This window comes from Chiloscyllium plagiosum, chromosome 25 (genome assembly GCF_004010195.1).
Source record: "Chiloscyllium plagiosum isolate BGI_BamShark_2017 chromosome 25, ASM401019v2, whole genome shotgun sequence".
NCBI classification, from domain to species: domain Eukaryota; kingdom Metazoa; phylum Chordata; class Chondrichthyes; order Orectolobiformes; family Hemiscylliidae; genus Chiloscyllium; species Chiloscyllium plagiosum.
Window position 1 is genome coordinate 43,700,448 of NC_057734.1, and position 16,772 is coordinate 43,717,219.

Genomic DNA, 16,772 nt, shown 5'->3' on the forward strand with positions numbered 1-16,772 from the left:
CCTCACCTTGACCTCCCTCCACCTATCGCATTTCCAAAGCCCCTCCCCCATGTCCCTCCTCCCTACCTTTTATCTTAGCCTGCTGGACACACTTTCCTCATTCCTGAAGAAGGGCTTATGCCTGAAACATCAATTCTCCTGTTCCTTGGATTTTGCCTGACCTGCGCTTTTCCAGCAACACATTTTCAGCTTGGAAATATATCACTATTCCTTCATTGTCACTGGCTTAAAATCTTGGAATTTCCTCCTTAAAGGGTGCAGAGACAGAAAATGGAATTCAGTGCTTCAAGAAGGCAGTTCACCACCATTGTTTCAAGCATGATCAACTCTTCTCACTTAATTCTCCAGGGCCAGATGTAATGCCACCATGAGAAAAGCTATTTTGAAGATTCATGTCCTTAACCCGCAGTCTCTGCATTTGCTGTACAGAAGAAGGCATTTTTATGTTAATGTGCATGTTGCACAATTAAGTTAAAGGGGCAATGAATTTAAATAAATCACCTTTTCTGTCAAGGAAGAATTACAAGGATATTTTAATGGTCTCAGCATAGGTATCTGCATGAGTCTCATTCTGCTAATCTGACAAAGTTGCATTTATATATACTCCCTGTTTTCAGCCAGCCAAGTATTTTTTTTTATCTGCATTGATATGTCACCCCTACATCATGTCACCCCTTTATTTTTTTACAATACCTTATCAAAAGCCTCCTGGGAAATCCAAATATAGAACATCTCCTTTGACAACAGCACTTGTTACTCCTTCAGAAAAAGCTAATTAATTGGTAAAGTATGATTTTCCCTTTCACAAATCCATGCTGACATCTCCCAATTACCCTGCGGTTTTCAAAGTGCCCAGTGATGAAGTCTTTCAGTGATCTAACACCTTCCCCACAACAGATGCCAAGCTAACTGGCTTAAAGTTTATAGTTTTCTGTCTCCCTTCATGAATAGAAGGATTGTATTTGCTACTTTCCAGTCCGATGGAATCTTTTCTGATCTTGGGATTTTTGGAAAATTAGCACCGACCCACCAAATGTGTCACCAGACATCTCTTGTAAGACCTTGGTATGAAATCCATCTGGACTCTGATTTGTCAGCCTGCAGGTTTATCGGTTTGCTTAGTACCAGTTCCCTTGTTACTGTAATTTTACCCAGATCCCCTCTCCCTTCCATTTTACAGACATTCCAGCTATTCCTGGAATTTTTTATACCTCCACAGTGAAGACTGAAGCATTGCAGTTGCAATTTCCTTATTATCCACTCTAAACTCCTCATTCCACTCTCTGGAGGACTTCCCCTTACTTTAGTTACTCTTTTCTTTGTAGGTACTTGGAGCCGAGGTCAGTCATCTCAGTCTTTAGGATATCTGTGCAGGAGATCCTCAGGGTATTGTCCTAGGCCTAAACTAAAACCTCTTGCCTCTACATGGTCCATATCTCTCTATTCCCTAACTATTCATATATCCGTCAAGATGCCTCATAAACGTTGCTATTATATCTGTATCCACGATTTCTGGCAGTGCATTTCAGGCATTTGCCACTCTCTCTAAAAAGACTTGCTTCTCCGAACATCTTTAAACTTACCCCCAGTTATGTTAAACCTATGTCCCCTAGTAATTGACATTTTTACCCTGGGAAAAAATCTTCAACTATCCATTACATCTATGCATCTACAATTTTGTAAGCTTCTACCAGATCACCATTTGTTCAAGTGAAAACAAACCAAATTTGTCCTGGTAAACTGTTCCTGTACCCTTGCCAAAGCCTCCACATCCTTCTAGTAATGTGGCAACCAGAACTGTACATAATGTTCCAAATGTAGCATAACTAAAGGTCTGTACAACTGCAACATGACTTGCCAATTTTTATACCCCATACCCTAAACAATGAAGGTGGGAAAGCTATATCCCTTCTTGACTACCGTATCTACTTGTGTTGCCACTTTCAGGAAACTGTGGACCTGTACACTTTGTATGTTGATGCTACTAAGGGTTCTGACATTTGCTGTGTACTGTCCTCCTACATTAGATCTGAGAAAATGCATTACCTTGCATTTGTCTGGATTAAACTCCATCTGTCATTTCTCCTCCCAAGTTTCCAGCCTGTCCATATCCTGCTGTATCCTCTGGCAATCCACCTGACTATCCACAGCTCCCTGATCTTTATGTCATCTGCAAACTTACTCATCAGCTGCCTGCATTCTCCTCCATAACAGCAAACTTTGTTTTAACTGGCACACTGAATAAAATGGCAAAAATTACATCCCACAAATACTGGAAATTTATTATATTTTGTGATCTTCCTGATGTCCACATAGTTGAAGGTCTGAGTGAGAAGGCTATCTGCCGGTATGTTTTATTTAAGGCAAAGTTGCATTATTATTGAAGTGGTTTTTGCTGTAAAAGTATAACAGTGATGTGTATATCCCCTGTATTACATTTCTATTACTTAGTTTGTTTTTGCATTGATTGTGTGTACCTCTTGATCAACCAGAGTATTTGATCAAACTGGTTGTAAACGTGCTAGTTACTAAAAAGTTTGCTGTATTATAAATAGCTGGGGTCTCAGCACTGATTCTAGCAGGGCACCACTGGTCACAGATCTCCAGTCAGAAAAGTACTCTTCCACTTCTTCTTTCTGTTTTCTATGGCTAAGCCAGTTCTGCATGCATCTTACCAGCTCACCACAGATACCATGTGACTTCACCTTTTGTATAAGCCTGCCACGAGGGACCTTGTCAAAGCCCGCAAATGGTGGGTCCTTCCTTTCAAATCTTTACTAATGGTAAGAATACATTTACACTGAGTATTCTGAAATGTCCTCTTAAACGTATTTGTCTGCATCTCTATTGATCTGTTTTCAGAGTGAAGAGGCATCATATTGGACTAGAAATGTTAATTCTGTTTCTCTCTCCACAGATACTGCCAGATTTGTTGAATTTCTGCAGCACGTTTTTATTGTACTGGCATTTTATATGCTATATTATAAATGCATTCAGATACAGAGCCTTTAGATTTTGTTTGCTGTGGTATCTGTTATTGATTGTTGGTGCATTCTTAGGCTTTTTTTCTGGCTGTCTCATCCTGCCATTTTCTGACCCTCATTTCCCATTTAATGTTTTGCTTTCTCACTTTGTCTCTACTCTTTGGTAAATCACATGTTTCTACATTTGATCCCTCATCCTCATTGTTTAATTAAAGTACACTGCTTTTCTAGGTTTTGTAAGAACACTGATCCCAGCACTGTTCAGGTGTTGAATGTCCCAAGGGTACAGCCCCCACTTCTGTCACTACTGGTGCCAGACCCTCGTGAACCAGAACCCACTTCTCTCACTGAAGTTCTTTTCCATGTACAGTGTTCATCAGTTTATGTACCCTGTGCCAATTTGTGTGTGGCTCAGGTAATAATCCAGACATTATAACCCTTGTAGTTTGACTTTATAACTTAATGCTGGATCAGTGGTGCTGGAAGAGCACAGCAATTCAGGCAGCATCTGACGAGCAGCAAAATCGACGTTTCGGGCAAAAGCCCTTCATCAGGAATTTACCTTTATAACTTAATGCCCTAGTTCTTCATACTTTCTATACAGAATCTTGTTTCTGGTTCTTTCTCTTTACTTGGGCCATGACAATTGGATAATCCCCTTCTCACTAAAAGGTTCCTCTCTAGCCTTGAACAGATGCCTCAAACTGTAGTACTGGGCAGGGGAACTCCTGCTTTTTGCTGCCGAGAATGCTGTCAGCCCCCTTCACTGTACTGTCCCCTATTGGCACAATGCCCCTTGTTGCTCCTCTGTCCCATCTGAATGTCATGTTGTACCACAATGCCATGGTCACTTTACACATTCTCCCTTCAACCCCTGCTCTCACTCCAAACAAACTGACAGAACTTCAAACGTATTGGACAATAGCAAAGGCTGAGACTCCTGAACTCGTACGCACCTGTCCTGTGAGTTGTCTTCCTCACTTGCAGTCATATCCTCAATGGTCCCTGACCACTGGCCAAATCAGAAAACCCTATCCTAAATAGTGTGACTGCTTCCTGGTGCAAAGGGTCGAGGTAACCTCTTCCCCATATCTGATTTGTTAATGTCTACCATTTAGCTTTCATCTTGTAAACTGTGAGCCAATTGCAGATGTGTTTGCCCTGAATCTCAGTGGTATCTAGGGGTTCTTGAAGCCTTGACACATCACCTGTGCTGCCAGCGTTAATGAGTTTTAATTAATTGTTTAGTTATGTTATTCACTAATGATGTTCTTGTTTTCTCTTTGTCTTCAGACGAAGCAAGCATACTGTTGTAGCCTATAAGGATGCAATCTATGTGTTTGGAGGGGATAATGGGTATGTGCTGAACTCATCCTATTAAGGAAAATGAGATAATTTTAAAAATGCACTACGTAAATATCAGAACAGTTTTACCACCAAAAACAGTCACTGTTAGGTGTTTAATGTCCATCCAATGGAATGTGTCATGATTATAGACCTAGTGAGCAGGGTATCATTTGGTACAGTGACATGCATTATACTTGTTATTGTGCTTTACAGAGCTAAGCAAGGAAGGTTGAGACTCTTGCAACTGTTTTTAAAATAGATGATTGAGTATTAATTATTGTGGTTAAAGCATGTTATTGCAGTACTTTATTAGAATAAAAATCATGAAACTTGAGTAAATTTGTGCTAAGTTCCATGATTTTGTTGAACTACGTTATGAATGTTAACTGCCAGGTTATCATCAGACATTTGCAGACCAGTTATTGTATAGGCTGCATGGAGAATAAAACTTAATTTCACTTACATGCGGTAATTGTATAGCAAGGTCCCTAAGTGTTTTTTTTGTACTGTCTGAAAGAGATTGTATAGTTTTGATTTCTCCTATGGGTTTGCACATATTCAGTGTTGTCGAATTTGGTGTATCCTAAACTTAATGCAGTTATAGCAGATTTCACCCCGTCAATTAGGCTTGCCTTCAAACCCAGTACTAAATTAGCTTTTAGAAACGTTTAGTGCTGAAGGCTGTTTCATTGGCACAAATAAGGCATATGTTAGTGTGCTTAGCTACTGAATAAAATCAAATAATCCCATTTTGTCGAGATTAAATGTAACAATTTGACTTTTCCATAACTGTAACAAGAAAACAAGAACATGAATGACCTACTCGTGCAAACTCCCAAAGTATCATGGAATATTGCAGGGTGCAAAGGACTTCAGAATACGATGGACTTGTATCATTTTGAAGTACTTTGTGATCAGCATTGGAAATCAAGTAATTGTCAATAAAAGCCAACTTGGTAACTGAATAGTTTGGTAAAGATGCTACTTATCACTTGTGGACTGCTAAGCAGATCCTGGCACGGTTCAATATTGATTTTCGCATGGACTTGAAACAAATATGCGTGAAAGACATTGCTTAAGTTGAGATTGTGGAGTGAGGACAAACCTGGGGAAAGCAAATTGTACTACCATGTTAAATGACCTTTCAATTTTCTTTTCTTTCTCCACAGGAAGAATATGTTAAATGACCTGTTAAGGTTTGACGTGAAGGATTGTTCTTGGTGCAGGTTGGTACAGCAATGTTATCCATTTATAGACCACCTTGGTAGAATAGGTGTGTACGTAGAACATAGAACATAGAAAAATACAGTGCAGTACAGGACCTTTGGCCCTCGATAATTTAAAGCTATGCCCCCTCGTAATAGCTAACTCCATACGTGGAAAAGGGTTCTCATGGTCAACCTTATCTAAACCCCTAATCATCTTGTACACCTCTATCAAGTCACCCCTAAACCTTCTTTTCTCCAATGAAAACAGCCCCATGTGCCTCAGCCTTTCCTCTGTATTAGAATGTATTAGAGTGGAATTTCATACCTTAAACAAGATACCTAGGGACTCCATTATCATAGTGTCTATGAGTGGAGAAGGTTAAGGATGCATATATTGCAGTAAGGATGTCTAATATATCCAACGATTCAGGATTGACAATCAGCACAAATTTCTAGATGTTGAAGAGATCTCTGCCTGCTACTGCCCCCTCTGCTCCAGTTTTAAAGATTCACTATCTCCTCAAGCTCTTTCTTGATTTCTAGAGGATGTTAATAAAATTTGGTGTATTGAAATAAAATCTTTACCAACACAAAGATGGTTTCTGGTTGAGGGTATTTTTGCAAACTAAGATCTGTGTTCAGTCATGCACTTAAGGAAGATAGCATTCCTTCATTGTTCATGTGATGTAACAAAGGTTCACCTGAAATAAAAACAAAGTGCTGGAGAAACTCAGCAGGTCTAGTGGAACTCCAGAGTTTTGAAGAAGAGTCATACTGGACTCAGATGCTGCTCGTCCTTCTGAATTCTCTAGCCTTTTCTGTTTCACGTTCAGATTTTGAGCAGCTGCAGTATTTTACTTTAATTTGAAAATTCACCAGACCTGTTCCCAGGATGGCGGGATTGTTCTGTAAAGTGAGATTGGGCAAACTGGGTTAGCAGTGTGGAGGCTAAGCATTTGCGTATGCTGAAGGTATATCGAGTGATAGATTTCCGATTTCCAGTGGAATGCAGGATTATGTGGAACAGTGGTGAAAAGGTGTTTGATCAGCTTTGAATGGCAAGGCGGGCTTGATGGCTAAATGACCTACTCTTGTTCCTGTGGGGGAAATGTCATACTGTCAGTGAGGTCTGGTCACCCTTAAACTGTGCAAATGGACACTTTGATAATAGCCCATTAACTACAGGTAATCTGAACACCAGCTTTTGGTGTTTGACTGAATTTAAGGTTTTGTTGAAAGTGTTCAGTGCTTGACAACTTATTCGTAATTTTCAACTGTTGTTCCACCGTCCGGAGGCCCACTGAAGATGTTACCTAGTATGGTGACGAAACGTCTGAAAATGAACCTTCCAGTTCAGCGAGTTATTTCACTGTGTAATTCAAAAGCTTAGCTACTCTACAGCAAACTTTATCATTGCTGATTTTGGTTTTAAGAAGAGCATTTCGTAAAATGGATGATAAATGTTGATTTATTTCTGACTTTCTTCATCAGGGCTTTCACAACAGGATCCCCACCTGCACCTAGATACCATCACTCAGCTGTGGTGTACGGAAGCAGCATGTTTGTGTTCGGTAAGTCATGTTAATGGAGATTCTATGGGTAGGGTTCTGGGGATTTGTGAAATTTTGCTTTTGCGTAACTTTCAACATGAAGTTTGGATTATGAAGATTAAATATGGCATGTCACTGTTCTAAAACTAGAAAATGTAATTGCATTAATCTGAGGCCTGTTGCTTCACCTTTCCCTCTTCCTTTCTTCTTCTTACCTTCTCCAGCTTTAGAAAATGGAAGTGTTCATCGACCAGTGGAAAATAATTGTGGCACATCTGTATTATTGTTATTAAAATACTAACTTTCCTAGTCCATGATCTGTCCTTGCCCACAGGCTACTGGTTCGTTATGTATGTTTTCCTGCTTGTGACAATGCCTCCAAATAAGACCTTTACATTTTGATCCTGATTTAAATCTTCTGCACAGTTGTACAATCAGTAGGAGAAAGTGAGGTCTGCAGATGCTGGAGATCAGAGCTGGAAATGTGTTGCTGGAAAAGCGCAGCAGGTCAGGCAGCATCCAGGGAACAGGAGAATCGACATTTCGGGCATTAGCCCTTCTTCAGGCATAAGCCCTTCCTCTGTTCCCTGGATGCTGCCTGACCTGCTGCGCTTTTCCAGCAACACATTTCCAGCTACAATCAGTAGGATTCTAGGAATATGTTGTTGCAGACCACAGCCTGATATTTTTTCAATGTTACAAGGTCTGGATTAATAATGGATCTTCAATAAAAACAGCAGTGAATTGAAAGCAGTAGTTTCTTTGTAGAACAGTTACATTAACAGGAGGTGGCTCTACACTTAATTTTAACAGAAGAATCGAAAGCTGCTGTGCTTTGCTTTATACAAAAATAATTATCAGTGGGACAGTGAAGGCTAGTCTGACTCTTGCATTCACTAAACCAGCTTCCTGAAGTAGTGATTTCTGATCAATTTTTTTTGTGCATTTCAGTAAATGTTGCAGCCTTAGTGTGAGGCAGTGAGCTGATTTATTAGTATTGAATGCAGAATTACTCAACAGGGACACTTGCTGTACTGAAATTTGCATCAAATCAGTGTCAAATGTTGCAGCACCCAAGAATGACTTGTCTACACCTTCTGCCAAGAAAGTATCTTAAATTATGTTTCTTTCATTTTGGTACAGTTAGATTAACTCATTGTAAAGGAGACAAGGATTTGTACAGTTAAAGAGCTTCCGTTATAAAGTGCTTTTTAGGGTGTATTTGTCAAGTACTTTGAAATTGAAATGTGGAGAAATGCTGTAAGGGTAAATATTGACTTAGAGAGTTCACTTGCTTTTCTTCAAATAGTGTTTTGGCTATTGACCTTCAATTTAATCTTTCATTTAAAAGAAACACTTCTGACAATGCTGTACTCTCTACTACACTGAAGTAGTAACTAACGTGTTCAAAGTGTTGGTCTGGACACTGAAGCAAGAGCGCTATTACTAAGTCAATAATATTTATATTCTGCACCCATTTCAAAAAGTACTGCAGTCAAAAAGAGGAAGAAATATTCTGCTGTAGGTAGAAGTGCCCTGCAATTCAACAGTGATTTTGAGTTACCTCTTCCTGTATAGGTGGCTACACTGGAGACATTTATTCCAACTCCAACCTGCAGAACAAGAATGATCTGTTTGAGTACAAGTTTGCCACAGGCCAATGGACAGAATGGAAAGTAGAGGGCAGGTAATCTTTGCTGATCATTTTGATGAAGAATATTTAGCATCAAAATATGAGTTATGGGGTTGGGTGATGTGATATAATCAAGCTCTGTCCTATGCTGCAATAATGAAGTTTTAAGTAAATCTCAAGTAGCCTTTAATTGATTAAATCTGTCATCTGAAAATGTGCAGATGTGATTAACGATTTTACCTCTCCAATAACTTAATGATGTCATATAACTTTAACCAAATTTAATCTGTAATTTTCAAAAATAACAAGTGTAATGTATGGATCATTTAAAGTTGTTTTATTAAGCCTTTCCATTTCTTAATTTCAACTGTAACTGGACCCACTGTAACCCACTGATATGGATTCATTACTGGATAAATATATATTTCATTCTTGTTAGTTCATGCTTCCTGTCCTTTACTAATTTACTATCTGGAAATTCTTCAGCTGCAAAATGTATTTTTTAATATAGATTGCCAGTTGCAAGGTCAGCACATGGAGCCACGGTTTATAGCGATAAACTCTGGATATTTGCAGGCTACGATGGTAATGCCAGGTAATGTAAGATCAGATTCTTAAAGTGCTGTCTTGTTTGTTTGGTGATCTTGTTACTCAATGCACTGAAACCAGACTTTATTTAACTGTCAAATTGCCTTCAGTTTCCAGACTGGCTAGTAAAATCTGGTAAAATATATCAAATACATCTGCCAGGAGTTTGCTTGGGTTTGGTATTCAAATACACAAGGCCTGGACAATATCAGCAGTGAGCTAATAAGTGGAAAGTAACAAGTGCTGGGGTAATGACCATTTGCGCCAAGTGAGAATCTAACCATCTCTCCTGGGAATCGTGATTGACCAGAAATTTAACATGGCCAACTAAATCAATACTGTACCTACAAGAGCAGTTCAGACATTGGGAATTCTGCTGCAGATATCTTGCTTCCTGATTCCCAAAGTTTGTTCACCACCTAAGAAATAGGAAAAGTAGAATCCATATTTTTGTTTTGGGTGGTAGAGATTGCAAGTTTTGAGAACACTGTCGAAGAAACCTTGGTGAGTTGTTGATGTGCATCTTGTAGATGATACGCTGTTGCTACTGTGCCCCAGCAGTAGAAAGATTACATTTGAAGTTAGCAGTTTGTCTTGGATGTGCTGACCTTCTCCAGTGCTGTACCAATAATCGCCACTTGTCTTGATGTGTAAAGAGAAAGCAGCTTATTTCACTGACGTTCAATCTGCCAACTTAAAATGTAATTTTTCCACTGTTGGTGCACAGTAGCAACAATGCTTGCCATCTACAAAATGCACAGCAGCAAATCTCCAAAGGTTCTTGGACAGCAACTTCAAAACCTGTAATTTCTACCACCCAAAAGAAAAAAAGGGACATCTTCTACTCTTTCTTAGGCAGTCCCTCAGAATTGAGGATAATTGCTTCTACCCCAGTTTGATGAGTTCTGAGGTAGCTGATAAGTCCAATCTGCAGGTCAGGAAGTGGCGAAGAACTGTTTGAAGAAAATATGCTTTGCAAAGCGATGGATGAGAGGATACCTTTTTTTTTTAAAACGTGTATATAAATTGTGAATTATATTTTTAAAAAGTCACCCCAAGCACTTGATTGCAGCACAGTGGCAAACAGATAAAGAAAATCATTTCAGGTGTATTTCTCACTGAGACGGCGTATAAGAGATGCACAACTGTGTAGTTATTCAATCAAGTGGCTCTGGAATTCATTCTCTAGAAGAGTGATATAAGTGGAGCCAATGGCATGTCTCATCTATTCCTTGATTTTGCAGTTTCTCTTCTCTAACTTATATACTAAAAGGAATGTAGAACCTGCAAACATGTTGATCTTTGTAGCTTCAGGAGCCACACCTTTATGAAATATAATGGTCTGAATGCAGTGATTCATTTCATTCATCCCTAGTTTTGAGAATCTAAAGCACAGAATTTGTGGTGAAGTAGGTGGTGATAAAGCAAGGCTAGTACATAATTAATGCAGTCACTGTTGGCTAGCTAGTCTTTTTTTAAAAAGAAAAAGCTGTTGTCCTGAGTAGATTAATGACTTGATTTTTCTGGAATATTTTGATACATTGGTGAGCATAAAGGAATTAAATGTCAGTGTCATTGCTTCTTGGTTTTGCCTTTACCCACCACATACATGACTGCCCCCTTATATTGCCAGTGAAGATTGTGGGAGGTCTGGGATGTTTGTCAGACTTTTTTATGTTCAAGGTTTGAAAAGTCCTCAAAACCTTTAGTGTTGATTGTATGCAAACATAAAAGCAATCGAGGATTTTTTTAAAAACTAGTCCCTCTAGTAAGCAGTCTACTTGGTATCTAACTTTTTTGAATACCCTGAATCATTTAATTTTCCTCTCCTGTATCTCGAAGATTATTCCAAACTTTCATTTGCCGAGTAAAGGAGTTCTAAATAATATTTAAGTTTTACATTCTTTCATTGATTTTAGTACTCTACTCTAGCTTTCTTGACTCTCTTTTAAAATAGTATTCTGACTGATGTTCCCTCTGCCTCCATAACCACCTTTTCGGTTCTCTATTTTTTCTGGACTCATTTTCCTTGCATTTTGAATCAGTCTCCTTAATGTCTGCGCTTTTGTTATCCAAAACTAAGTACGCACAGTATAATTTGACCATATAGTTTGGAAGTTTAGAGTAACCTCTATAAACTACATCTGCACAAACTAATGCGATGTATGTCAATTAAAATAGATCTTTTGGTTTATGTAATCACCAGAAAATTTGATGATTACAGAAAACAAAATGACTGCAAATTCATAAAAAAAAAGTAAAAACAAAGATGGTTGGAATCATTGAGTAGGTAGCTGTGAAGAGAGGTGGATCAGGTTAATAGAGTCATGGAGATGTACAGCACAGAAATAGACTCAGTTCAACTTGCCCATGCCAACCAGATATCCTCAATGTTTGGATTATTGACTATTTATCACTTGTTAACCATACCACCTTCTCTCTACAAATGCTGCCTAACCTGCTGAATGTTTCTTTGTTTTTATATAGATGATATTACAGTTGCATTTATTATGTACATAATTTTTGCGAGCAACAATATTCCAGGTATTGAGTGCAGGATTTGAGTCCAGGATGATATGGGGACAGACAACAAAGTGGAGCTGAGACCACAATCAATTCAGCCACAACATCCCTGATTATTGAAGCAGACTGAAAGAACTGAATGGTCTCTTACTCCTCCGAAATCCCATGTTTTTATGATCGAGTCATACAGGATGGAAACAGACCCTTCAGTTCAACTTGCCCATGCAGTCCAGATATCCCAATCTGACCTCATCCATTTACCATAACTCATTAGTAGCCTTTATTCTTGTTTGATCCAACACATTTATGTTTGTATCTTTTCTGCCACTTAACAATTTTTAACCTGTATGTGGTATATTTAGACCATAAGACATGGAGCGGAAGTAAGGCCATTCGGCCCATCGAGTCCACTCCGCCATTCAATCAAGACTGATGGGCATTTCAATTCCACTTACCCGCATTCTCCCCGTAGCCCTTAATTCCTTGTGACATGAAGAATTTATCAATTTCTGCCTTGAAGACATTTAGCATCCCAGCCTCCACTGCACTCTGCGGCAATGAATTCCACAGGCCCACCACTCTCTGGCTGAAGAAATATCTCCGCATTTTTGTTCTGAATTTACCCCCTCTAATTCTAAGGCTGTGCCCACGGGTCCTAGTCTCCTCACCTAACGGAAACAATTTCCTAGCGTCCACCCTCTCCAAGCCATGTATTATCTTGTAAGTTTCTATTAGATCTCCCCTTAATCTTCTAAACTCCAATGAATACAATCCCAGGATCCTCAGCCGTTCCAGGGATCATCCGTGTGTTAGACCTACCATTCCAGGGATCATCCGTGTGAATCTCCTCTGGACACGCTCCAGTGCCAGTATGTCCTTCCTTAGGTGTGGGGACCAAAACTGGACACAGTACTCCAAATGGGGCCTAACCAAATGGGGCCTAATTTCACCATTAATTTGTGACTTATTTTTTCCTATGTACCATGTTCAATTTATTCTTCTTCCCACTTAATTGCCTCCTTCGTTTTGGGGATTTCATTTACTTGGCTATGACTCAGTTACATTTATTCAACACTATTGGTACTTCCACAAACTTGTAGCTGTACTACCCAGTTTGTTTCCTTCAGTTCATGCTTATTAAAATGGAAAACAAATTTAATATGTTGTAATCCTGAATTTTTACTCAAATTAACAGTTGACACAATGATGTTTGAAGCTTATTTTGGATTAGCAAGGTACGTTAACAGCACTGTCAAAAATTAAATTTATTTTTGTTTTTATTCTCTCAGGCTGAATGACATGTGGACCATTGGCCTGCAGGACAGAGAAATGGCATGCTGGGATGAGGTAAAAAGTTTCAAGTGTAGCACTAGACTGGAAATAAAATCACGTGGTTTGAGAAGAAAAGACAAAGTACAATGAACCCCGTCGAATATATATTTTTCCTGTTTAATTTTGAAATAAATTCCTTTCCCTTTATACATGGGAATGAACTAGTATTTTTGTTTGGAAGTGTAGAGATCTGATGTATTTAAAAGCAAATGTACACATAATGTTTTACCATAAGAGCAGACCGAGATGAAGGTTGCTTTTATCACTTGCTTTTATAGGACATATCACAAGCAAAATTCTTTAATTATACATTTTATGGTGTTTTTCTCCCCTTCTCCTTCTCTTCTGTATGGAGAAGGGGATGTTTGTTGGCAACGTGGTCTCACGGAAACCAGCTGCTATTGAGTACCTGTGCCATGAGACCTTTTTTCATGCTTTTACCTAAAGTGTGGATGAGCTGTGTGATGCTAAGGGATTCTTGTGGAATCTGAACTACTGAACTGAATTAAAGACAAGTTGTCTTTCTCTTGTTGTGTCCTACAAACCTTTATTCTCAGTGCAATAAATACTACTTGATTCAAATTTCTCACGCTTGGAGATTTCTCCCATCATGTTCAAGGGACATCTAATGGCTTATCACGACAGCTACGTTCCATCTAAATGGCTGTATTAAATGAATAGTGTGGTGCCTATATAAATGCTGTTTGTTTGGCAGTTTCGACTTTGTTAGGTGATCAGTTGATTATAAAGAATTGGATTCCACCTAGTTATACTGAGTAAATGCAGTGGTGTGTGTGTGTTGGCAGGCCACCTGCTGTACATTAGAATTAATGGAGAACTGAGAATGCTTTGTAAACAACAGGGTAATCAACTCTTTAGTTCCCGGAAACTTGCGAAGGAGACTGTTGTTATTAAATGATATTCTTGACCCAGTGACCAACTTAAGCCTCGGTCCTTTTATCGAATTAGGAAGTTTTCAAATTTCAGGGGGTATAGCTAGCTTCAATCACCCTTCAATGTTTTGGAATGGGCAGGAGATGGCAACACTTTGCCAGTGTTGCCCACATTCCATGCAAGAATCAAGAAAACTCATGGCACTGAGCAAATAAAAGACAGCAGGTTACTCACATCAAGATTATAAAGGAGGCAGTAGTGGTTCAAGTTATAATTAGAGTTTTTATAAAGAGGGAAATGGAAAGATGATCTGATGAGAGACAGTAGTTTATCGTGCTGGCAGAATTTGGGAGTACAAAACAGTGCAGTAAGCTGTAATCTCAAAATATCAACGTTGACTGTTTGTTTTTTAGATCGAGCAGAGTGGAGAGATCCCTCCTTCATGCTGTAACTTTCCTGTGGCTGTCTGCAAGGACAAGATGTTTGTTTTCTCAGGACAGAGTGGAGCAAAGATCACCAATAATCTTTTTCAGTTTGAATTCAAGGAAAAAGTGTACGTGCTTAATATTTATTCTTTCTAATCATTCTTATCCTTAATAAATGAGTGAAATTGTTATTATGTTGCCAGAGGTTTTGAGGAAAGGAAACTGGGGTCAGGAAAGATGTGATTTAGGGATTTAGGAGGAACTCTCTTGTTTTTTCTTTAAACCTTGATGTCGAGGTTCTCTGCCTTCCTCAGCACATTTAATGCTGGTCATTTGGGAGTTGTGAAAATGAAATGTAAAAATGTTTTTTATTGAATATAAGGAATTATTATATATTTTTAAAAGCTTTGTCACCTGACATGAATGTATGATTATAATTTGGCAATTCTTGATGGAGGGTCTTTGCCTTCTAATTGCTGAAATGATTCCTCTATCAGGCTGCACTCTGATAGAGTCATACAGGTATACAGCATGTAAACAGGCCGTTGGACCCAACTTGTCCATGCCGCCCAGTTTTCACAATTAATCGAGTCCCATTTGTCTGTGTTCGGTCCATATTCCTCCATACCTATCCCATCCATGTACCTGTATAAATATTTTTTAAATGACAAAATTGTACTCTCCTCCACTTCTGGCAATCCATTCCAGACATTCACAAGCCTCTATGTTCAAAACTTGCCCATCTTCACCCTTTTGTGTATCTCACCTTCAACCTGTGCCCTCTAGAGTTAGACTCCCCTATCATTGAGAAAAGCTGCAGACTATCTACCTTATCTATATCTCTCATGATTTTATAGGCCTCTCGTGATTTTATAGACCTCCATAAGGTCACCCCTTGGTCTCCTAGACTCCAGGGACAAAACTCCCATCCTCTCCTTATAACTCAAACCTTCCATACCAGGGTAGCATCCTAGTAAATCTCCTTCTCATGTGCTTCTTAAAGACTAGAATGCCTGCACTTGCATTGCCAATGCTGAAGTGGCTTGAGAACAAGTAATATGAAGAATAGACTGCTCCCTACAGCACAGAGCAGTGCAGCGAAGTAATAGCTTACCACCCCAGTTGCTCCCCCCCCAATATTTGGTGTTATTTACAGGATGACCTGAATCAGCTACCTTCCATCACTTGGAATAACCAGTATTTTCCATGTAACTGAAGTTATGACTATTACCAGATCGTATACAGAAAGACAAGAGCTGGAGCTCATTGCATGTTTTACAGCAGTTCGAGAGGAGAAAGTTTTACTTTGCTCCATCAATATTATTTTATGTGGCTATTCTAAATAAGGCTAGAACTTTTTTGGCACAAAGTTGGTCGGACCCAAAGCCAGTTGTGATCTAACTTTGATTTTTATTAAGATGATGAGATGTCTCATGTAGCTTAGTTCTGAAGAGACATGTAGCTGACTGTTGACTGACAGTCTGGCACACTTTTTATGACCATTTACTAGGTAATCCTGCGGTTGCAATTTTTCTAATGGACATTTCTGCACATAACGTTGAGACTTGGCAAACCCCAAGGAAAACTGTTTGAAATACCCAAAATATAAGGAAATATCGACTCAGAACATTATCTTAATTTGTTTTATTTAAGGCCATATGCAGAAGGACAAATATAAACGTGAAGGTTATCTGGTTGTATTTTGCTGCATCTGTGCAATCTGCTGAATTTTCCTTTAGCATTTAAATGAACACCTTGGGAGTTTGCACATAACTTGATAGGTCAATGATGGATTATTCCCTTGTCAGGAATAAAATCATCAAAGACTATGCAGCATGTCTGACTTGCTGTTCAAAATCTAGATTTAAGCCTATCCTTTTCACTGTATGATTCTAAGCTTCCTAGGTGAGACCACACCTGGAGCATTATGTACCATTTTTGTTTCCTTTTCTGAGGAAGGGTGCTCGGGAGGACTGATGCATGAAAAGAGACTGGATCAGTTAGGACAGTATTCACTATAGTTTAGAAGAATAAGGAGAGATCTTGTGGAAAACTATAAAACAGGACTATACAGGGGAAACTTGCTTATCCGAATGAGATGGGCGGCCACTATTTCATTTGGATAATCGATTATTCGGTTAGTCAATTAAATGCCTTTCCTCTGGGACTCAGTTTTTAAAAGTATGCTCCCCATTCAGGAGGTAAGGCAGCAACACAGCGTGTGGGACCCTGAATCCCAACACCATCCGACACCCCCACCTCCCCCGGTCTTCCCCGCCCCCAATCCC

At 39.1% G+C, this 16,772-nt stretch overlaps 1 protein-coding gene across 1 annotated transcript in view; it reads left to right on the forward strand.

Annotated features, from left to right (window-relative positions):
- The window catches only part of lztr1 (leucine-zipper-like transcription regulator 1), a 65,238-nt gene that overhangs the window by 2,398 nt on the left and 46,068 nt on the right, over nt 1-16,772 (forward strand). The window contains exons 2-8 of the mRNA XM_043716023.1: nt 4,278-4,340; nt 5,501-5,557; nt 7,031-7,110; nt 8,668-8,776; nt 9,234-9,317; nt 13,123-13,180; nt 14,473-14,612. Coding sequence (XP_043571958.1) covers nt 4,278-4,340; nt 5,501-5,557; nt 7,031-7,110; nt 8,668-8,776; nt 9,234-9,317; nt 13,123-13,180; nt 14,473-14,612 — 591 coding nt within the window. The remainder of the gene's footprint in view (nt 1-4,277; nt 4,341-5,500; nt 5,558-7,030; nt 7,111-8,667; nt 8,777-9,233; nt 9,318-13,122; nt 13,181-14,472; nt 14,613-16,772) is intronic.